This window comes from Ranitomeya imitator, chromosome 2 (assembly GCF_032444005.1).
Source record: "Ranitomeya imitator isolate aRanImi1 chromosome 2, aRanImi1.pri, whole genome shotgun sequence".
Taxonomy (NCBI): domain Eukaryota; kingdom Metazoa; phylum Chordata; class Amphibia; order Anura; family Dendrobatidae; genus Ranitomeya; species Ranitomeya imitator.
The window spans coordinates 348,539,106-348,563,351 of record NC_091283.1 but is presented as its reverse complement, the minus strand read 5'-3'; the positions used below and the strand labels follow the sequence as shown (position 1 = coordinate 348,563,351).

At 44.7% G+C, this 24,246-nt stretch overlaps 1 protein-coding gene across 1 annotated transcript in view; it reads left to right on the top strand.

Annotated features, from left to right (window-relative positions):
• LOC138666538 (zinc finger protein 850-like) overlaps positions 1–24,246 on the top strand; it is a 129,149-nt gene that overhangs the window by 85,009 nt on the left and 19,894 nt on the right. Inside the window, exons 17-20 of the mRNA XM_069754750.1 lie at positions 17,740–17,932; positions 18,062–18,241; positions 18,324–18,447; positions 18,534–18,625. Of these exons, the coding sequence (XP_069610851.1) occupies positions 17,740–17,932; positions 18,062–18,241; positions 18,324–18,447; positions 18,534–18,625 (589 nt within the window). The remainder of the gene's footprint in view (positions 1–17,739; positions 17,933–18,061; positions 18,242–18,323; positions 18,448–18,533; positions 18,626–24,246) is intronic.

Here is a 24,246-nt window from a genome sequence, read left to right as displayed (position 1 = left end):
ATTAAATAAACGACCCTTAGGGAATTTACTACCAGGAATCAAATCGATAGCACAATCACAATTCCTATGCGGAGGTAGGGCATCAGACTTGGACTCTTCAAATACATCCTGAAAGTCCGACAAGAACTCTGGGATGTCAGAAGGAATGGATGACGAAATAGACAAAAATGGAACATCACCATGTACTCCCTGACAACCCCAGCTGGTTACCGACATAGAGTTCCAATCCAATACTGGATTATGGGTTTGTAGCCATGGCAACCCCAACACGACCACATCATGCAAATTATGCAGTACCAGAAAGCGAATAACTTCCTGATGTGCAGGAGCCATGCACATGGTCAGCTGGGCCCAGTACTGAGGCTTATTCTTGGCCAAAGGTGTAGCATCAATTCCTCTCAACGGAATAGGACACCGCAAAGGCTCCAAGAAAAATCCACAACGTTTAGCATAATCCAAATCCATCAGATTCAGGGCAGCGCCTGAATCCACAAACGCCATGACAGAATACGATGACAAAGAGCACATTAAGGTAATGGACAAAAGGAATTTGGACTGTACAGTACCAATAACGGCAGAGCTATCGAACCGCCTAGTGCGTTTAGGACAATTAGAAATAGCATGAGTAGAATCACCACAATAGAAACACAGTCTGTTCAGACGTCTGTGTTCTTGCCGTTCTACTTTAGTCATAGTCCTGTCGCACTGCATAGGCTCAGGTTTACTCTCAGGCAGTACCGCCAGATGGTGCACAGATTTACGCTCGCGCAAGCGACGACCGATCTGAATGGCCAAGGACATAGACTCATTCAAACCAGCAGGCATAGGAAATCCCACCATTACATCCTTAAGAGCTTCAGAGAGACCCTTTCTGAACAAAGCCGCTAGTGCAGATTCATTCCACAGAGTGAGTACTGACCATTTCCTAAATTTCTGACAATATACTTCTACATCATCCTGACCCTGGCATAAAGCCAGCAGATTTTTCTCAGCCTGATCCACTGAATTAGGCTCATCGTAAAGCAATCCGAGCGCCAGGAAAAATGCATCAACATTACTCAATGCAGAATCTCCTGGTGCAAGAGAAAACGCCCAGTCCTGTGGGTCGCCGCGCAAAAAAGAAATAATAATCAAAACCTGTTGAATAGGATTACCAGAAGAATGAGGTTTCAAGGCCAAAAATAGCTTACAATTATTTCTGAAGCTCAGGAACTTAGTTCTGTCACCAAAAAACAAATCAGGAATCGGAATTCTTGGTTCTAGCATCGATTTCTGATCAATAGTATCTTGAATCTTTTGTACATTTACAACGAGATTATCCATTGAGGAGCACAGAGCCTGAATATCCATGTCCACAGCTGTGTCCTGAAGCACTCTAATGTCTAGGGGAAAAAAAAGACTGAAGACAGAGCTAAGAAAAAAAAATGATGTCAGGATTTCTTTTTTCCCTCTATTGGGAATCATTGGTGTGGCTCCTTGTACTGTTATGGCTGGCAATCAGGCAACACAGCGTGCAGTAATCAGCGCACATACAGAGATCTGGCAATAACCAAAAACAATAGGACGAGCTCTGAGACGTGGAATCTCTGTAGACTGCAGTACCTGATCTATCCTCACACAACTATAAGCAGCAGTGGATTGCGCCTAACAACTACCTATGCAACTCGGCACTGCCTGAGGAGCTGACTGGCCTGAAGATAGAAATACAAGCCTGACTTACCTCAGAGAAATACCCCAAAGGAATAGGCAGCCCCCCACATATAATGACTGTTAGCAAGATGAAAAGACAAACGTAGGAATGAAATAGATTCAGCAAAGTGAGGCCCGATATTCTAGACAGAGCGAGGATAGCAAAGAGAACTATGCAGTCTACAAAAAACCCTAAAACGAAAACCACGCAAAGGGGCAAAAAGACCCACCGTGCCGAACTAACAGCACGGCGGTGCACCCCTCTGCTTCTCAGAGCTTCCAGCAAAAGACAATAGCAAGCTGGACAGAAAAAAACAGAAAACAAACTAGAAGCACTTATCTAGCAGAGCAGCAGGCCCAAGGAAAGATGCAGTAGCTCAGATCCAACACTGGAACATTGACAAGGAGCAAGGAAGACAGACTCAGGCGGAGCTAAATAGCAAGGCAGCCAACGAGCTCACCAAAACACCTGAGGGAGGAAGCCCAGAGACTGCAATACCACTTGTGACCACAGAAGTGAACTCAGCCACAGAATTCACAACAGTCATTATCCTGTCGCAAGACCCATGACCTGCGACTGAGACCAATCTTTTTGACACTGGGCAGCACATTTCTTTCTAGAATCCCTTGATAGTCTTGATATTTCATTGTACCCTGCACAGATTCTAGACACCCTGTGCCAGATGCAGCAAAGCAGCCCCAGAACATAACAGAACCTCCTCCATGTTTCACAGTACGGACAGTGTTTTTTTTTTCTTGATATGCTTCATTTTTTCATCTGTGAACATAGTTAGAGAATTTTGCCTTGCCAAAATTTCCATTTTTGTCTCATCTGTCCATATGACATTCTTCCAGAAGCTTTGTGGCTTGTCAACATGTAGTTTGGCAAGTTCCAATCTGGCTTTTTTTATGATTTTTTTTTTCAACAATGGTGTCCTCCTTAGTCGTCCCCCATGAAGTCCACTTTGGCTCATATAACGATGCATGGTGCGATCTGACACTGATGTTTCTTGAGCTTGAAGTTCACCTTTAATCTGTTTGGAAGTTTTTCTGAGCTCTTTTGTTACCGTTTGTATTATCCGTCTCTTTGATTTGTCATCACTTTTTCTCCTGCAGCCACGTCCAGTGAGGTTGGCTACAGTCCCATGGATCTTAAATTTCTAAATAATATGTGTAACTAGTCACAGGAACATCAAGCTGCTTTGAGATGGTCTTTTACCGTTAATATGTTTGTCTATAATTTTCTTTCTAATCTCCTGAGACAACTGTTTCCTTCACTTCCTCTGGTCCATGTTGAGTATGATACACACCATGTCACCAAACATCACCGTAAGTATCTGTAGCCCTATACAGGCCCACTCACTGATTCCAAGATTGTAGACACCTGTGATGCTAATTAATGGACACACTGTGATTTAACATGTCCCTTTTGTCACATTATTGTCATGATTCTATTGTAGGATTTGAGCAGGAGCCTCAGTGGTTAATGCTGCTGGCCTCCCTTTGGATAGGGGGGTGCTTTTAGAGCCGCGGAAGGCTTGCTTTGTCAGTTATACTTCTTCCCTCAGCTGAGCTAAGTGACCCCTGTACGCTTGTGTGTTTGTGCCTTCTGCCTGCCTTGTGATTCTTCATCCCGTTTTGTCCCGGCCTGTCCCCCACGTCGCACTTGCCTGCCGTTTAGGTTCTGTCTGTGGATTATCTGGTTCTCTGACCCCAGCTTGGTTTCTGACTTCCCTTTCGGTTGTTCCATCAGCTCTGGTATTACCTGCTCAGTTTCCTGACACCCGTTTGTACCCGGTTACTATACGCTTGTTGGATCCCCTGCCGGTCACCTCCCGGTTGTACGCTTGGAGCTCCGCTGATCACTACAGGAGCTCCGGGTGCTGGCCCCGGCCCCTCCTCCTGCGATCACGTGCTGCCTGTCCTACATGCCGGCAACCGTTCCGTTATGTGTCTGCGGGTGCTGTGTACCCATCCCCGTCTGCTGTACGGGACTCGTGTCCGGACCTGGACAGGTCGGTCACGAGGTCCCTGATATTATATCTGACCGCAACAGTAACCTTCTGTGGTTAGGGTGCAGTATGGACCCCATGCGCACTCTGTCTGAGCATGTGAAGCACCTGTCTCAGATGCTGCTGAAACTAAACATGGAGCAGCAAACCCTGCCCAGTCCCAACAACAGGTGACTGACACGGTTCAGGGGGCTCTGTCCTCAGGAATTCAGGGGGTGGGGGTTAGAGAAGTCGCTCTGTTCCCTCCTGAACCCCGGTTAAGTTACCTGATACATTTTCCGGTAACAAAAAAAAATTTGAGTCTTTAAAGAGGGCTTCCGGCTTTTCTTCTCTTTAAGACCCCGCTCCTCTGGAGATGAAAGTCAGAGGGTCGGTGATGTCATGTCTCTGTTCAGGGGGCTCCGCAAGCCTGGGCGTTTTCTTTTGCTGAATGTATTTTTTGAGACCCTTTGGCACATTTACGATGAGCCTGATAGAGTGCGTCTGGTGGAGGATATGGTGATGAGTGTGTCAGGGGAAGCACTCGGCCAAATGGTTTTCCTCGGAATTCAGACATTGGGGTTCTGGATGTTTCGTGAGATAACGCTGCCCTCCGGGGCTTGTTCCGTAGAAGCCTGTCCGATTGTCTGAAGGATGCCCTGGCACTTCATCCTCCACCTGATTCCCTGGATGATACCATGACCCAAGCAGTTCCTATGGAGTGTAGGTTGCGGGCAGGAGGAATTATGCAACTGATAACATCATTGTTCCCCGGTGGAGACGATGCTATAGCTACTTCTGAGGCTATGGAGGTGGGCGCCATTGCTTTGAATGAGAAAGAGAGAAAACATCATCGTGAGAAACAGTTGTTTCTGTTGTGGAGAGTCGGGACACTGGGAGAGGGATTGTCCATCCTGCCCTTTACCATTCAAGTCGGTGGGAAACGACTAGGTCTGGGTGATGGTCAAGGACACCATCCAGACCCCCAGGTACACCTCTCCTCATTTGCTAAAGTTTTGCTACTGGTGGAACTGTTGGTGGACGGTTGTCCTTATTTTTCTACAGCTTTTGTGGACTGCGATTCATCCATCAACTTGGTCAGTCCTCACTTGATTTCACAATGTAAGATAGGGACAGTTAGACTCCAGACTTCGGTGAAAATGGTGGCCATTGACTCGTCTCCCTTCACTAAAGAAGGAATTTGTTACATCTCAGAGGTTTTTTTCCTTCAAAATTGATCATGTTGAAGAAATAAGTTGTTTTGCCTTGAGAAATTTTCCTGCTGGGTTGGTGTTGGGAACGCCCTAGTTGCAGCGCCATAACCGTATCATCAATTGGGTGATGGGGGAGATTGTTCAATGGGGCCCTAATTGTGTGAACCATGGTTGTGAATCTGAATTGCTATCTGAACTCTTGAAGTCTGTCTCTGTGTCGTCTGTCGGTCTGGAAGATATTGCGGAGTACCTATATAACAGAAATCATGGAAAGTCTACTTCTAAAGCAGATAGATGAAGCTGCAACCCATAATGAGGTCCTGGTTATGGGGGACTTTAACTACCCGGATATTAACTGGGAAACAGAAACCTGTGAAACCCATAAAGGCAACAGGTTTCTGCTAATAACCAAGAAAAATTATCTTACACAATTGGTGCAGAATCCAACCAGAGGAGCAGCACTTTTAGACTTAATACTATCTAATAGACCTGACAGAATAACAAATCTGCAGGTGGTTGGGCATTTAGGAAATAGCGACCACAATATTGTGCAGTTTCACCTGTGTTTCACTAGGGGGACTTGTCAGGGAGCCACAAAAACACTGAACTTTAGGAAGGCAAAGTTTGACCAGCTTAGAGATGCCCTTAATCTGGTAGACTGGGACAATATCCTCAGAAATAAGAATACACATAATAAATGGAAAATGTTTAAGAACATCCTAAATAGGCACTGTAAGCGGTTTATACCTTGTGGGAATAAAAGGACTAGAAATAGAAAAAAACCAATGTGGCTAAACAAAGAAGTAAGACAGGCAATTAACAGTAAAAAGAAAGCGTTTGCACTACTAAAGCAGGATGGCACCATTGAAGCTCTAAAAAACTATAGGGAGAAAAATACTTTATCTAAAAAACTAATTAAAGCTGCCAAAAAGGAAACAGAGAAGCAAATTGCTAAGGAGAGTAAAACTAATCCCAAACTGTTCAACTATATCAATAGTAAAAAAATAAAAATTGAAAATGTAGGCCCCTTAAAAAATAGTGAGGAAAGAATGGTTGTAGATGACGAGGAAAAAGCTAACATATTAAACACCTTCTTCTCCACGGTATTCACGGTGGAAAATGAAATGCTAGGTGAAATCCCAAGAAACAATGAAAACCCTATATTAAGGGTCACCAATCTAACCCAAGAAGAGGTGCGAAACCAGCTAAATAAGATTAAAATAGATAAATCTCCGGGTCCGGATGGCATACACCCACGAGTACTAAGAGAAATAAGTAATGTAATAGATAAACCATTATTTCTTATTTTTAGGGACTCTATAGCGACGGGGTCTGTTCCGCAGGACTGGCGCATAGCAAATGTGGTGCCAATATTCAAAAAGGGCTCTAAAAGTGAACCTGGAAATTATAGGCCAGTAAGTCTAACCTCTATTGTTGGTAAAATATTTGAAGGGTTTCTGAGGGATGTTATTCTGGATTATCTCAATGAGAATAACTGTTTAACTCCATATCAGCATGGGTTTATGAGAAATCGCTCCTGTCAAACCAATCTAATCAGTTTTTATGAAGAGGTAAGCTATAGGCTGGACCACGGTGAGTCATTGGAAGTGGTATATCTCGATTTTTCCAAAGCGTTTGATACTGTGCCGCACAAGAGGTTGGTACACAAAATGAGAATGCTTGGTCTGGGGGAAAATGTGTGTAAATGGATTAGTAACTGTTATGATAGGCAATTCAGTATCACACTGGACATAGCGGTCAGAGCACATACAGTGATCTGACAATAACCCAAAATAATAGAACGAGCTCTGAGACGTGGGAACTCTGCAGACCGCAATCCCTAATCCTCTCCAAACAACACTAGAGGCAGCCGTGGATTGCGCCTAACTCTGCCTATGCAACTCGGCACAGCCTGAGAAACTAACTAGCCTGAAGATAGAAAAATAAGCCTACCTTGCCTCAGAGAAATACCCCAAAGGAAAAGGCAGCCCCCCACATATAATGACTGTGAGTTAAGATGAAAAGACAAACGTAGGGATGAAATAGATTCAGCAAAGTGAGGCCCGACTTTCTTAACAGAGCGAGGATAGGAAAGATAACTTTGCGGTCTACACAAAACCCTAAAGAAAACCATGCAAAGGGGGCAAAAAGACCCTCCGTACCGAACTAACGGCACGGAGGTATACCCTTTGCGTCCCAGAGCTTCCAGCAAAACAAATAGACAAGCTGGACAGAAAAAATAGCAAACAAATAGCAAGAAGAACTTAGCTATGCAGAGCAGCAGGCCACAGGAATGATCCAGGGAAAAACAAGTCCAACACTGGAACATTGACAGGAAGCATGGATCAAAGCATTAGGTGGAGTTAAGTAGAGAAGCACCTAACGACCTCACCAGATCACCTGAGGGAGGAAACTCAGAAGCCGCAGTACCACTTTCCTCCACAAACGGAAGCTCCCAGAGAGAATCAGCCGAAGTACCACTTGTGACCACAGGAGTGAACTCTGCCACAGAATTCACAACAAGTAACTGGTTTAGTGATAGAAAGCAGAGGGTGGTTATAAATGGTATAGTCTCTAACTGGGTCGCTGTGACCAGTGGGGTACCGCAGGGGTCGGTATTGGGACCTGTTCTCTTCAACATATTCATTAATGATCTGGTAGAAGGTTTACACAGTAAAATATCGATATTTGCAGATGATACAAAACTATGTAAAGCAGTTAATACAAGAGAAGATAGTATTCTGCTACAGATGGATCTGGATAAGTTGGAAACTTGGGCTGAAAGGTGGCAGATGAGGTTTAACAATGATAAATGTAAGGTTATACACATGGGAAGAAGGAATCAATATCACCATTACACACTGAACGGGAAACCACTGGGTAAATCTGACAGGGAGAAGGACTTGGGGATCCTAGTTAATGATAAACTTACCTGGAGCAGCCAGTGCCAGGCAGCAGCTGCCAAGGCAAACAGGATCATGGGGTGCATTAAAAGAGGTCTGGATACACATGATGAGAGCATTATACTGCCTCTGTACAAATCCCTAGTTAGACCGCACATGGAGTACTGTGTCCAGTTTTGGGCACCGGTGCTCAGGAAGGATATAATGGAACTAGAGAGAGTACAAAGGAGGGCAACAAAATTAATAAAGGGGATGGGAGAACTACAATACCCAGATAGATTAGCGAAATTAGGATTATTTAGTCTAGAAAAAAGACGACTGAGGTGCGATCTAATAACCATGTATAAGTATATAAGGGGACAATACAAATATCTCGCTGAGGATCTGTTTATACCAAGGAAGGTGACGGGAACAAGGGGGCATTCTTTGCATCTGGAGGAGAGAAGGTTTTTCCACCAACATAGAAGAGGATTCTTTACTGTTAGGGCAGTGAGAATCTGGAATTGCTTGCCTGAGGAGGTGGTGATGGCGAACTCAGTCGAGGGGTTCAAGAGAGGCCTGGATGTCTTCCTGGAGCAGAACAATATTGTATCATACAATTATTAGGTTCTGTAGAAGGACGTAGATCTGGGGATTTATTATGATGGAATATAGGCTGAACTGGATGGACAAATGTCTTTTTTGGCCTTACTAACTATGTTACTATGTTACATGAAGGACTTCGAAGACGTGTTCTCCGAAAGCGAGGTTGATGTTTTACCGCCACATAGACCCTTTGATTGTGCCATTGAGCTGGTTCCTGGGGCTAAGTTGCCTAAAGCCCGTCTGTTCAACTTGTCCGGTCCTGATCGTTTAGCCATGAAGGAGTATATTGCAGAAAGCCTGCACAAGGGGCATATACGTCCTTCCGTCTCTCCAGTGGCTGCCGGATTCTTTTTCATTTAAAAAAAAAAAATGGCGGTCTTTGTCCCTGCCTTGACTTTTGAGAACTTAATAAAATAACCGTGAAAAACACATACCCTCTTCCCCTCACCCCAGATCTTTGTAATCAGTTGTCTGGTGCTAAATGGTTCTCCAAACTTGATCTCCGGGAAGCCTATAATCTGATAAGGGTTTGGGAAGGGAACAAGTGGAAAACGGCCTTCCTCACATCTGAGGGACTCTTTGAAAATCTGGTCATGCCGTTTGGACTTTAGAATGCTCACGTAATTTTTTAGAATTTCATTAATGTGGTATTTGCTGACCTTATAGGACGTTTTGTCATTATTTATTTGGATGATATTTTGGTGTGTTCCCTGGACAGTCAGACTCATTTGCAGCATCTACGTACCATGCTGCAAAGACTCGGAGAAAACCAGTTATTTGCTAAATTAGAGAAATGTTCGTTTTTTTTTACAAGAACGGTCTTTTTTTGGGTCTGATTGTGTAATTTGAGAGGTTTCGTATGGATCCCAGGAAGGTGCATGTGATCGCTGATTGGGTTCAACCCCGAGACCTCATGGAGCTCCAGCACTTTCTGGGATTCGCCAACTATTATTGTAAATTTATTAAGGGGTTTTTGAAGGTGGTTAAACCCCTTACTGATCTTACCTGCTAGGGGGTGGATGTAAAAGATTGGTAATGGACCTCCAAGGAGTCTTTTTTGGCACTGAAAAAATGTTTCATGTCCGCTCCGATTTTGGTACAACCAGATTCGTCCAAACCTTTTATTGTGGAGGTGGACGTTTCTGAGGTGGAGGTTAGGACAGTGTTGTCCCAGGGTCCTGCCACTTTAACCTCAAACCCTGTTCCTTTCTCTCCAAGAAATTAAGATGTGGGCAATAAAGAACTTCTTGCGGCCCAGTTGGCATTCGAAGAATGGAGGCATTTTTTGGAAGAGGTGGCACACCCGATTACTGTGATCACAGATCATAAAAATTTGGCATATATTAAGTCGGCGAAAAGATTGACCCCTAGACAATCTCGTTGGTCGCTTTTTTTTTTCCCCGGTTTCAGTTTCTATTACTTTTCGCCCTGGTTCTAAGAACATTAAAGCTGTTGCCTTGTCCCAAAGTTTTGAGCCTGTGTTGTCCCCCAAGCCGCTGTGGGGTGGTGGTAGCGGGAATCTCGTCAGAGTTGGAACGAGAGATTGTGGGGGCTCAGTCTTTGGCCCCGGCTTCTAAGCCAAGAGATAAATTGTTTGTCCCGGACCAATTTTGGGCCAAGCTCATTCAGGAATTTCATGAGTCTATGTTGAATGCCTGTCCTGGGATCGCAGCTACACAGGAGGCGGTGGCAAGGGTTTTCTGGTGAGCCTCATTGGGATCTAATGTTAAAAAATGTATACCTGCATGTGGGATTTGTGCACGTTCCAAAAGCTCTCATAGCCTGCCGGCTAGGAAACTGGTGCCCTTACCGGTTCCTGAGAGGCCATGGACACTCACCTGTCCATGGACTTCATTACCAATCTCCCTCCGTCCAGGGGTAATACTGTGATATGGGTGGTGGTGGACAGGTTTTCTAAATAAGCCCATTTTGTTCCTTTCGCCTCATTACCCTCAGCTGTGACTTTTTCCAGATTGTTTGTTCAGCATGTGGTCCGTTTACATGGGGTATACCTGAATGTTGTGTCTGACAGAGGCTTGCAGTTTGTGGCTAAATTTTGGAGGGCACTCTGTTAGAAATTGGGCATTTCTTTGTCTTTCTCTTCCGCATATCACCCCGAAAGTAATTGGCAGTCAGAACGCACCAATCAATCCTTGGAACAGATTCTTAGGTGTTTGACCTCTGTTAGGCAAGATGACTGGTACGACGCTTTACCTTTGGCAGAATTTGCCTTCAACAACCGGGTATGTCAATTCACTAGTATGTTCCCATTTCTTGTCTATTATGGCTTTAATCCTAATTTTGGGGAATTCTCATGGTTGGAATCCGGATATTCAGGGGCAGAGGGATCTGTTCAGCGCTTAAGGGATCTGTGGGCTGAGGTACAATGTAATATTTCCAGGGCTCAAGGGAGGTATTTCGCTGATAGAAAGAGAACTCCGGGTCACATGTTTCAGCTTGGGGACAAGGTTTCGCTTTCCACACGGAATATCAACATGAAGGTTCCATTGGCCAAACTATGTCCTAAGTTCATCAGGCCGTACGAGATAATAAATAATAATAATAATTTTATTTATATAGCGCCAACATATTCCGCAGCGCTTTACAAGTTATAGAGGGGACTTGTACAGACAATAGACATTACAGCATAACAGAAATCACAGTTCAAAATAGATACCAAGAGGAATGAGGGCCCTGCTCGCAAGCTTACAAACTATGAGGAAAAGGGGAGACACGAGAGGTGGATGGTAACAATTGCTTTAGTTATTCGGACCAGCCATAGTGTAAGGCTCTGGTGTTCATGTAAAGCTGCATGAACCAGTTCACTGCCTTAGTATGTAGCAGTACAGACACAAAGGGCTATTAACTGTATACCGTCTATGAGAACATGATGCGAGAAACCCGATTATGGTTTTTTGAATGGGCCACACAGGGATAGCTAGGTTAATGCGTTGAGGCGGCATGCCAATCTGAACAAATGAGTTTTTAGGGCACGCTTAAAACTGTGGGGATTGGGAATTAATCATATGAACCTGGGTAGTGCATTTCAAAGAATCGGCGCACAACGTGTAAAGTCTTGGAGACGGGAGTGGGAGGTTCTTATTATTGAGGATACTAACCTGAGGTCATTAGCGGAGCGGAGGGCTCGGGTAGGTGGTAGACTGAGACCAGAGAGGAGATGTAGGGTGGTGCTGAGCCATGGAGAGCTTTGTGGATGAGGGTAGTAGTTTTGTACTGGATTCTGGAGTGGCTGGGTAGCCATTGTAATGACTGGCACAAGGTAGAGGCATCGGTGTAACGGTTGGCGAGGAATATGATCCTGGCAGCAGCATTCAGGACAGATTGGAGCGGGGAGAGTTTGACAAGAGGGAGGCCGATTAGTTACAATAGTCCAGACGAGAATGAATAAGTGAAGCAGTAAGAGTTTTTGCAGAGTCGAAAGTAAGAAAAGGGCGAATTCTAGAAATGTTTTTGAGATGCAGATAAGACGAGCAAGCCAGTGATCGGATGTGGGGGGTGAATGAAAACTCGGAATCAAGTATGACCCCCAAGGCAGCGGGCATGTTGCTTTGGAGTAATGGTGGAACCGCACACGGAGATGGCAATGTCAGGCAAAGGTAGGTTAGCAGAGGGAGGAAACACGAGGAGTTCAGTTTTTGACAGGTTCAGTTTCAGATAGAGGGAGGACATTATGTTGGAGACAGCGGTAAGACAATCACTGGTATTTTCTAAAAAGGTTGGCGTGATATCAGGAGAAGTGTATAATTGGGTGACGTCAGCATAGAGATGGTACTGGAAACCAAATCTACTGATTTTGTTCAATAGGGGCGGTATACAAAGAGAAGAGGAGGGGGCCTAGGACTGATCCTTGAGGAACCCCTACAGTAAGGGGAAGGTGAGAGGAGGAGGAACCAGCAAAAGATACAGTGAAGGATCCGTCAGAGAGATAGGAGGAGAACCAGGAGAGAATGGTGTCCTTGAGGCCGATGGAGCGGAGCATAGTGAGGAGGAGCTGATGATCCACAGTGTCGAATGCTGTGGAGAGATCCAAGAGAATTAGCATGGAGTAGTGACCATTAGATTTAGCTGTTAGTAGGTCATTAGAGACTTTAGTGAGGGCAGTTTCAGTAGAGTGTAAAGAGCGGAAACCAGATTGAAGAGGGTCAAGAAGAAAGTTATCTGAGAGATAGCGGGTAAGACGGAGTGGACACGGCTTTCGAGGAGTTTAGAGATGAAGGGAAGATTAGAGACAGGTCTATAATTAACGGCACAGTTTTGATCGAGGGATGGTTTTTGAAGTAATGGATGTATGATGGCATGCTTAAATAAGGCGCGAAAAATACCGGAAGTGAGAGAAAGGTTGAATATTTTTGTTAGGTGAGAGGTGACAGCCGGGAAAAGGGACTGGAGGAGATGTGACGGAATGGGGTCACTGGTGCAAGTGGTTGGGCGAGAAGATGCAAGGAGCCTGATTATTTCTTCTGTAACTGGTTCAAAGTCAGAGAGTGAACTAGATGCAGTGGGGGAGGGAGGACAGTGCATGGTATGAAGGGATTGGGAGATAATTTCCTGTCAAATGTGGTCAATTTTTTCTTTGAATTAATTGGCCAGATTGTCAGCGCGGAGATCCATGGTTGGGGCCTGCACTCTTGGGTTGATTAAGGACTGGAAAGTGTCAAAGAGACGTTTAGAGTTATTGGACAGCGAGGTGATGAGGGTGTTGAAATAGGTTTGTTTGGAGAGGTGAAGGGCAGTGTTGTATGTTTTTAGCATGAGCTTATAATGGATGAAATCTTCGGGTAGATTAGATTTTCTCCACAGACGTTCGACGCACCTGGAGCACTGCTGCAGGAAACGTGTTTGCAGCGTGTGCCACGGTTGGCACTGTCTGTGCCGAGTTGTTCTATGTATAGGAGGTGCAGCTTCATCCAGGTCACTTTGCAGGGTTTCATATTAATGTTTCAGAGCAGAATCATGACATGAGATGAAGGAGATTGGGGCCAATGAGGACTGCAAGTTCTTCATAAGTTTCTGTAAATGGCCGGTATGTTTCTATAAGTGTGGAAAATGGGGGTGACCTGAGCGAGATGGCAGTTCTTGATAGAGAATAAAAGAAGGTTGTGGTCAGAGAGCGGGAGAGGGGAGTTTGTGAAATCATCCACTGAGCAAAGCCGGGAGAAGACCAAGTCGAGGGAGTTTGTGGAAATAGTCAACCCGGTAACCTATAGATTGCGTCTTCCAGCCTCATTTAACTTATCTAATGTGTTCCATAAATCTCTGTTTAAAACCATTAGTTTCAGTTAAGGAAGATTCTGGGTTGGCGGTATTGGTGGAGGGTCACAGGGAATATGAGGTTGGATACATTGTGGATTCTTGGCTGGTGCGCCGCTCTTTGCAGTACCTGGTGCATTGGAAAGGGTATGCGCCGGAGGATCACTCATGGGTTCCTGCTCACTTGGTGCATGCTGACCATCTGATTTGAGCATTCCATGGCAAACATCCAGGGAGGCCTGGGGGTCCAGTGGCCCCCGTTGAGAGGGAGGTACTGTCATGATCCTATTGTAGGATTTGAGCAGGAGCCTTGGGGGTTAATGCTGCTGGTCCTCCCTTTGGATAGGGGAGGACTTTTTATAACCGCAGGAGGCTTGCTTCCTTGTCAGTTATACTTCTGCCCTTGACTGAGTTAAGTGACTCCTGTATGCTTGTGTGTTTGTGCCTTGTGCCTGCCTTGTGATTCTTCATCCCGTTTTGTCCTGGCCTGTCTCTCACATCGCACTTGCCTGTCGTTTAGATTCTGTCTGTGGATTAATTGATTCTCTAACCTCGGCTTGATTTCTGACTTCCTTTTCGGTTGTTCCCTCGGCTCTGGTATTACTTGCTCAGTTTTCTGACACCCGTTTGTACCCAGTTACTATATGCTTGTAGGCTCCCCTGCCGGTCACCTCCCGGTTGTACGCTTGGAGCTCCGCTGATTGCTCTGGGAGCCCCTGCTGCTGGCCCCGCCCCCACCCCTGCTCCTGTGATCACGTGCCTCAGGTCCTGCACGCCTGCGACCGTTCCATTTTGTGTCTTCGGGTGCTTTCTACGTAATACCACAGATAATACAATAACTATGATTACAGACAATGAATGCAGTGTATGTTACCTGCAGTCCTATGTAACACCGCAAAAAGCACAATAAGTATGATTACAGATAATGCAGTAGATGTCATCTGCAGTCCTATGTAACACCACTGATAACACAGTGATATCTCTGTGAGTACAGATAATGTAGTGGATGTTACCTGCTGTCCTATATAACACTACCTATAACGTAGTAGATGTTACCTGCAGTCCTATGTAACACTACAGATAACACAGTGATACCTCTTAGAGTACAGATAATGTTCTGAGGGCCCTGTATGTGGGAACCGTATTGATAGGTCATGGTATGGTATGGTTAGGCACTTCCTAGCTGGGGGACAGTAGATGGGTAAGTCTCCGGTTTGGGCAATATTCATTGTCTATGGGACTGCAGGAATTATACCAGCTCTATGCTCTGCTTTCTCTGGCAGTTGCATATACAGTGAATGAGGAGATTGAACCTGTTCATCTTCACTCAATTCAGTATAGAGTGCTGCAGGTTGTTTTTCCAGAGGCTTCACTCTCAGGATTGCTGGAGGTCCATCAACGTAAGTCATTCACTATACAATGGACAGGGGATATTACTATAATTAAAAATGACCCTTTTGGGGGGTTTTCTAGTTATGGTAAGCCAGAACCATACGCCCCAGTCTCAAATCTTTCTCAGCCTATAACAGGTTTTCCTCCAGGATTGACCTGTATGTAGCTCCATACATTTTCCCATGAACTCTGTCCAGCTTACCTGCCCCTGCTGAAGAAATGCCTCTCCACAGCATGATGCTGAGTTTGATGGTGGGGATGGTGTTTTCAGGATGAGGTGCATTGTTAGTTTTCCACCACACATAGCATTTTGCATTTAGCCCAATACGTTCTGCTTTTTGTTCATTTGCCCTGGAAACCTTCTTCCTCTTTTTGGCTGTGTGCCCTACATGGCTTTTTGCAAAATTAAAATGGAACTTATTATATTCTTGCATTTAAAAATGGCTTTTTTCTTGTCACTTTTTGATAATTGCCAGATTTGTTGTGTATTTGAGTAAGGCCGGGGTCAAACAGCCATCAATTCTCTCATGCGAGAGAATCGGACTGATTGTGCTAATGTCACTTGAATCAAACTTCACTTCATCTTCTCCATTGTCTGTGTTTCTGGTAATCAGACTGACATTCAAGCGCAGTCCAATGTTTCAAATTCACCCATAGACCTGTATGGGTGCGCGTGATTCGGTTATCAGATGAACTTGCAGCATGCTGCGATTGTTTTCTTATGCCAAATCGTTATAAGAAAAAAAATTGCAGATGTGCATTGTCCCATAGCAAGTCAATGTAGAGTACACGGCACTCTATAGATGGTGGATGCTGGTGCTCAAGTAGGGTCTCCAACCAAACTTGGCACTCAATTTTTTGAAGAAGGATAAAGTTGTTTATTTCACATCCTGACAAACAGATCAATTGCTGAACGTTTTCGGTCCAATGTGGACCTTCCTCAGAGCAATATAGTTTATCTCGGATGTATATAGTTAGCCAATTTGTCCTTCAAATAGCATAAGTGGTAGTTGATATATCGCTGTAGTGCAATAAAGTGGCTGTTTACTGTGATAATGATTTTTGCCGCAACTGGATGCCCGCTCCCCCCAGCGACATAGGGCGCTAATAGCGCTGCAGCAGTAACGTGCACAGTGTATCTTGCACACATAGCGCGCTCCCCACAGCGACATAGGACGGCAGTAGCGCCGCAGCTATACCGTGCACAGTACACCTAGACCGCATCCAGTAGCGGCAAAAATCATTATCACAGTAAACAGCCACTTTATTGCACTACAGCGATTTATCAACTACCGCTTATGCTATTTGAAGGAAAAATTGGCTAACTATATACATCCGAGATAAACTATATTGCTCTGAGGAAGGTCCACGTTGGACCGAAAACGTTCAGCAATTGATCTGTTTGTCAGGATGTGAAATAAACAACTTTATCCTTCTTCAAAAAATTGAGTGCCAAGTTTATTTCTTATATTCATTGTCCCATAGCTGTCGGCCGTTTTATACACTCGTGTGGGCGATCCCTAATAGTTGTATTGTGGACAGATTCTCCCTCATGAGCTGTGGATCTCTGCAGTTCCTCCAGAGTGACCATGGGCCTCTTAGCTGCTTCTCTCATTAGTGTTCTCCTTGCTTGGGATGTATATCAGTTTAGGTGGACAGCCATGTCTTGGTAGTAGTCACGAGCGAACATGCTCGGATAACGTGCATTCTCTGTTGTTATTCGAATATCTTGGACGTGCTCAGATAATGTGTTCAAGTCCCTGCGACTGCATGCTTTGCGGCTGTTAGACAGCTGAAACATATGCGGTGATTGCCTAACAGCCACAAAACATGCAGCCGCAGGGACTCCAACATTTTTTCCAAGCAAGCCCAAGATACGTGGATAACACTCGAGCATGCTCAAATAATACATTGTCCGCGCACGTTCGCTCATCACTACTTGGTAGGTTTGTAGTTGTGTCATACTCCTTCCAGTTTTGGATGATGGATTTAACCATGATGTGTGAGATGTTCAGAGCTTGGGCTTTTTTTTTTTATAACCTAACCCTACTTTACTTTTATTCAACTTTATCTCTAGCTGTCTGGTGTGTCCCTTGGTTTTCATGATACTTTTTGATCCCCGATGTTCTCACACAGACCTCTGAGGCCTTCACAGAACAATTGTAGTTATACTGAGTAGAAACTAAACACAGGTGGACTCAATTTACTAATTCTATGACTTCTGGAGGCAATTGGTCACTCAGGATTTTATTTAGCAGTATCATACTACAAGGGGCTAAATACAAATGCATGTCACAATTGTTAAATTTATATTGTTAAAATAGTAATAAAAAAAATGTATCATTTCTTTTATACTTCACAAATACTTGCTACTTTGTGTTAGGGGGTCACATAAAATCCCAGTAGTTTCCCAAGCAATTCCCAGCAAGCAGTCTGTAAAAAATGAGTATCACACAGATGTCACCTATATGCTGCCCAAATTTTTTTTTGTATCAAATCCATTAATTTAAATGACCGAATTTTGCTCCAAACTGGCCCAGAGTAGCACATTTCTTACTTTTTTATGTGAACAGGGCATAACTAAATTGCTGTGGGTCTCAGGGTAACTTTTGGACCTGCGTGCTATACATGTCAGCATCATTTCTGCTGCCAGTGATTGAATATAAAGTTTCTAGTAATTGTGTTATTACACAGGATTCTTTATGATGTTATATCAGCTCATCTTCTTCCCATTCTGGTCTCTACAATATCGGATCCTCTCAGTGGAGATCTGCTATATAAGAGAATTTTCCTGACTGACCCATCAAGGATGGAGAGGAACAATGACAAGATGGCGGAGAGGATATTACACCTCACCCTAGAGATCATCTTCGAGCTTACTGGAGAGGTGAGAGATTATGATGACGTCACATTACATCATTCTTATCTATGGGAATAATAGATGGACAGAACTGGAGAGGTGAGGACTCTGGAAATGTCTGTAGTGAGATTTATTAATGTGTCTCTCCATAACTAGAATTACGCAGTAGTGAAGAAGACCTCTAGTGAGGGCTGTCAGGACCCTGTGTCTGAGGGATGGGGAAGACACCTGAGCCCAATCACGGGGCCTCCACCTCACCCCTTGATACATGAGGACATCAATGATCAGAAGATCCTAGAACTCACCTATAAGATGATTGAGCTGCTGACTGGAGAGGTGACACTGCTGGGAATGCTGGGACATTATACAGTAATGCTATGAAGGGATTGGGGGATGACCGTATCATTGTATGTGTCAGGTTCCTATAAGGTGTCAGGACATCACCATCTACTTCTCCATGGAGGAGTGGGAGTATTTAGAAGGACACAAAGATCTGTACAAGAACATCATGATGGAAGTTCCCCAGCTCCTCAGGTCACCAGGTAATATACAGGGACTGAATTATTTCTTTACAAACAGATAATTATAGACCGTTGTATTTAGTTCTGTCTGTTTCCTCCACTTCTAGCCAGTAACATGACAACACCAAAGAGATGTCCCCGTCCTCTTCTTCCACAGGACTGTAAACAAGAAGATCCCAATGCTCCTCAGGATGATCAGGTAGATGGAGAGAAGGTTTCATGAGATTTCGCCTATGATGTGTAGATGGTGGTGAACTTCTTGTGTTCAGTCTTGTTTTAGCCACCAGTATTATATGTTTTATACTTGGATAATGAGAACGGTGGAGATGTGTTATGCAGGCAATCCAGTGACACAGTGTGCCAGCAATCAGAGCACATACAGTGATCTGACAATAACCCAAAAACAATAGAACGAGCTCTGAGACGTGGAATCTCTGTAGACTGCAAACCTGAACCTATCCTAAACACAACTAAAGGTGGCTGTGGATGGCGCCTGACACTACCTAGGCAACTCGGCACAACCTGAGAAACTGACTAGCCTGAAGATAGAAAATTAAGCCTGGCTTAATATAATGACTGTTAGCAAGATGAAAAGACAAACGTAGGGATGAAATAGATTCAGCAAAGTGAGGCCCGATATTCTAGATAGAGCGAGGATAGCAAAGAGAACTTTGCAGTCTACAAAAAACCCTAAAGCAAAAAACCACGCAAAGGGGGCAAAAAGACCCACCGTGCCGAACTAACGGCACGGCGGTACACCCTTTGCGTCTCAGAGCTACCAGCAAAACGAATGGACAAGCTGGACAGAAAAAGTAGCAACAAAAACAAAGCAGCACTTATCTAAGCAGAGCAGCAGGCCACAGGAAAGATCCAGAAGCTCAGATCCAACACTGGAACATTGACTAGGAGCAAGGAAGACAGAATCAGGCGGAGTTAAATAACAAAGCAGCCAACGAGCTCACCAGAACACCTGAGGGAGGAAGCTCAGAAGCTGCAGTACCACTTGTGACCACAGGAGTGAATTCAGCCACAGAATTCACAACAGTACCCCCCCCTTGAGGAGGGGTCACCGAACCCTCACCAGAGCCCCCAGGCCGACCAGGATGAGCCACATGAAAGGCACGAACAAGATCTGGAGCATGGACATCAGAGGCAAAAACCCAGGAATTATCTTCCTGAGCATAACCCTTCCATTTAACCAGATACTGGAGTTTCCGTCTAGAAACACGAGAATCCAAAATTTTCTCCACAATATACTCCAATTCCCCCTCCACCAAAACCGGGGCAGGAGGCTCAACAGAAGGAACCATAGGTACCACGTATCTCCGCAACAACGACCTATGGAATACATTATGTATGGAAAAGGAGTCTGGGAGGGTCAGACGAAAAGACACAGGATTGAGAATCTCAGAAATCCTATACGGACCAATAAAACGAGGTTTAAATTTAGGAGAGGAAACCTTCATAGGAATATGACGAGAAGATAACCAAACCAGATCCCCAACACGAAGTCGGTGACCCACACGGCGTCTGCGATTAGCGAAAAGTTGAGCCTTCTCCTGGGACAAGGTCAAATTGTCCACTACCTGAGTCCAGATCTGCTGCAACCTTTCCACCACAGAATCCACACCAGGACAGTCCGAAGACTCAACCTGTCCTGAAGAGAAACGAGGATGGAACCCAGAATTGCAGAAAAATGGAGAGACCAAGGTAGCCGAGCTGGCCCGATTATTAAGGGCGAACTCAGCCAACGGCAAAAAGGACACCCAATCATCCTGGTCTGCAGAAACAAAACATCTCAGATATGTTTCCAAGGTCTGATTGGTTCGTTCGGTCTGGCCATTAGTCTGAGGATGGAAAGCCGAGGAAAAAGATAGGTCAATGCCCATCCTACCACAAAAGGCTCGCCAAAACCTTGAAACAAACTGGGAACCTCTGTCAGAAACAATATTCTCAGGAATGCCATGCAAACGAACCACATGCTGGAAGAACAAAGGCACCAAATCAGAGGAGGAAGGCAATTTAACCAAGGGCACCAAATGGACCATTTTAGAAAAGCGATCACAGACCACCCAAATGACTGACATCTTTTGAGAAACGGGAAGGTCAGAAATGAAATCCATCGAAATATGTGTCCAAGGCCTCTTTGGGACCGGCAAGGGCAAAAGCAACCCACTGGCACGTGAACAGCAGGGCTTAGCCCTAGCACAAATCCCACAGGACTGCACAAAAGTACGTACATCCCGTGACAGAGATGGCCACCAGAAGGATCTAGCCACTAACTTTCTGGTACCAAAGATTCCAGGATGACCAGCCAACACCGAACAATGAAGTTCCGAGATAACTTTACTAGTCCACCTATCAGGGACGAACAGTTTCTCCGCCGGACAACGATCAGGTTTATTCGCCTGAAATTTTTGCAACACTCGCCGCAAATCAGGGGAGATGGCAGACACAATGACTCCTTCCTTGAGGATACTCGCCGGCTCAGATGAACCCGGAGAGTCGGGCACAAAACTCCTAGACAGAGCATCCGCCTTCACATTTTTAGAGCCCGGAAGGTACGAAATCACAAAATCGAAGCGGGCAAAAAATAACGACCAACGGGCCTGTCTAGGATTCAAGCGCTTGGCAGACTCGAGATAAATAAGGTTCTTATGATCAGTCAATACCACCACGCGATGCTTAGCTCCTTCAAGCCAATGACGCCATTCCTCGAATGCCCACTTCATGGCCAGCAAGTCTCGGTTGCCCACATCATAATTACGTTCAGCAGCCGAAAACTTCCTGGAAAAGAAAGCACATGGTTTCAACACTGAGCAACCAGAACCTCTCTGTGACAAAACCGCCCCTGCTCCAATCTCAGAAGCATCAACCTCGACCTGGAACGGAAGAGAAACATCTGGTTGACACAACACAGGGGCAGAACAAAAACGATGCTTCAACTCCTGAAAAGCTTCCACAGCAGCAGAAGACCAATTAACCAAATCAGCACCCTTCTTGGTCAAATCGGTCAATGGTTTGGCAATGCTAGAAAAATTACAAATGAAGCGACGATAAAAATTAGCAAAGCCCAGGAATTTTTGCAGACTTTTCAGAGATATCGGCTGAGTCCAATCCTGGATGGCTTGGACCTTAACCGGATCCATCTCGATAGTAGAAGGGGAAAAGATGAACCCCAAAAATGAAACTTTCTGCACACCGAAGAGACACTTTGATCCCTTCACAAACAAAGAATTAGCACGCAGGACCTGGAAAACCATTCTGACCTGCTTCACATGAGAGTCCCAATCATCTGAGAAGATCAAAATGTCATCCAAGTAAACAATCAGGAATTTATCCAGATACTCACGGAAGATGTCATGCATAAAAGACTGAAACACAGATGGAGCATTGGCAAGTCCGAACGGCATCACTAGATACTCAAAATGACCCTCGGGCGTATTAAATGCAGTTTTCCATTCATCTCCTTGCCTGATTCTCACCAGATTATACGCACCACGAAGATCTATCTTAGTGAACCAACTAGCCCCCTTAATCCGAGCAAACAAGTCAGATAACAATGGCAAGGGATACTGAAATTTAACAGTGATCTTATTAAGGAGGCGGTAATCAATACACGGTCTCAGCGAACCATCCTTCTTGGCTACAAAAAAGAACCCTGCTCCCAGTGGTGATGACGATGGGCGAATATGTCCCTTCTCCAGGGATTCCTTCACATAACTGCGCATAGCGGCGTGTTCAGGCACGGATAAATTAAATAATCGACCTTTAGGGAATTTACTACCAGGAATCAAATTGATAGCACAATCACAATCCCTATGCGGAGGTAGGGCATCGGACTTGGGCTCTTCAAATACATCCTGATAATCAGACAAGAACTCTGGGACCTCAGAAGGAGTGGATGACGAAATAGACAAAAATGGAACATCACCATGTACCCCCTGACAACCCTAGCTGGATACCGACATAGAGTTCCAATCCAATACAGGATTATGGGTTTGCAGCCATGGCAACCCCAACACGACCACATCATGCAAATTATGTAGCACCAGAAAGCGAATAACTTCCTGATGTGCAGGAGCCATGCACATGGTCAGCTGGGTCCAGTACTGAGGTTTATTCTTGGCTAAAGGTGTAGCATCAATTCCTCTCAACGGAATAGGACACCGCAAAGGCTCCAAGAAAAACCCACAACGTTTAGCATAATCCAAATCCATCAGATTCAGGGCAGCGCCTGAATCCACAAACGCCATGACAGAATACGATGACAAAGAGCATCTTAAGGTAATGGACAGAAGGAATTTGGATTGTACAGTACCAATGACGGCAGACCTATCGAACCGCTTAATGCGCTTAGGACAATCAGAAATAGCATGAGTGGAATCACCACAGTAGAAACACAGACCATTCAGACGTCTGTGTTCTTGCCGTTCAACTCTGGTCATAGTCCTATCGCACTGCATAGGCTCAGGTTTAATCTTAGACAATACCGCCAAATGGTGCACAGATTTACGCTCGCGCAAGCGTCGACCGATCTGAATGGCCAAAGACATAGACTCATTCAAACCAGCAGGCATAGGAAAACCCACCATGACATCCTTAAGAGCCTCAGAGAGACCCTTTCTGAACAAAGCTGCTAGCGCAGATTCATTCCACAGAGTGAGTACTGACCACTTCCTAAATTTCTGACAATATACTTCTATATCATCCTGACCCTGGCACAAAGCCAGCAAATTTTTCTCAGCCTGATCCACTGAATTAGGCTCATCGTAAAGCAATCCGAGCGCCAGGAAAAACGCATTGACATTACTCAATGCAGGGTCTCCTGGCGCAAGAGAAAATGCCCAGTCCTGAGGGTCGCCGCGCAAAAAAGAAATAATAATCAAAACCTGTTGAATAGGATTACCAGAAGAATGAGGTTTCAAGGCCAGAAATAGCTTACAATTATTTTTGAAATTAAGAAACTTCGTTCTATCACCAAAAAACAAATCAGGAATAGGAATTCTTGGTTCTAACATAGATTTCTGATCAATAGTATCTTGAATCCTTTGTACATTTGTAACGAGATTATCCATTGAAGAGCACAGACCCTGAATATCCATGTCCACACCTGTGTCCTGAAACACCCAAATGTCTAGGGGAAAAAAAAAAAAAAAAACTGAACACAGAGCTGAGAGAAAAAAAAAAATGATGTCAGAACTTCTTTTTTCCCTCTATTGAGAATCATTAGGAAGGCTCCTAGTACTGTTATGCAGGCAATCCAGTGACACAGTGTGCCAGCAATCAGAGCACATACAGTGATCTGACAATAACCCAAAAACAATAGAACGAGCTCTGAGACGTGGAATCTCTGTAGACTGCAAACCTGAACCTATCCTAAACACAACTAAAGGTGGCTGTGGATTGCGCCTGACACTACCTAGGCAACTCGGCACAACCTGAGAAACTGACTAGCCTGAAGATAGAAAATTAAGCCTGGCTTGCCTCAGAGAAATACCCCAAAGGAAAAGGCAGCCCCCCACATATAATGACTGTTAGCAAGATGAAAAGACAAACGTAGGGATGAAATAGATTCAGCAAAGTGAGGCCCGATATTCTAGATAGAGCAAGGATAGCAAAGAGAACTTTGCAGTCTACAAAAAACCCTAAAGCAAAAAACCACGCAAAGGGGGCAAAAAGACCCACCGTGCCGAACTAACGGCACGGCGGTACACCCTTTGCGTCTCAGAGCTACCAGCAAAACGAATGGACAAGCTGGACAGAAAAAGTAGCAACAAAAACAAAGCAGCACTTATCTAAGCAGAGCAGCAGGCCACA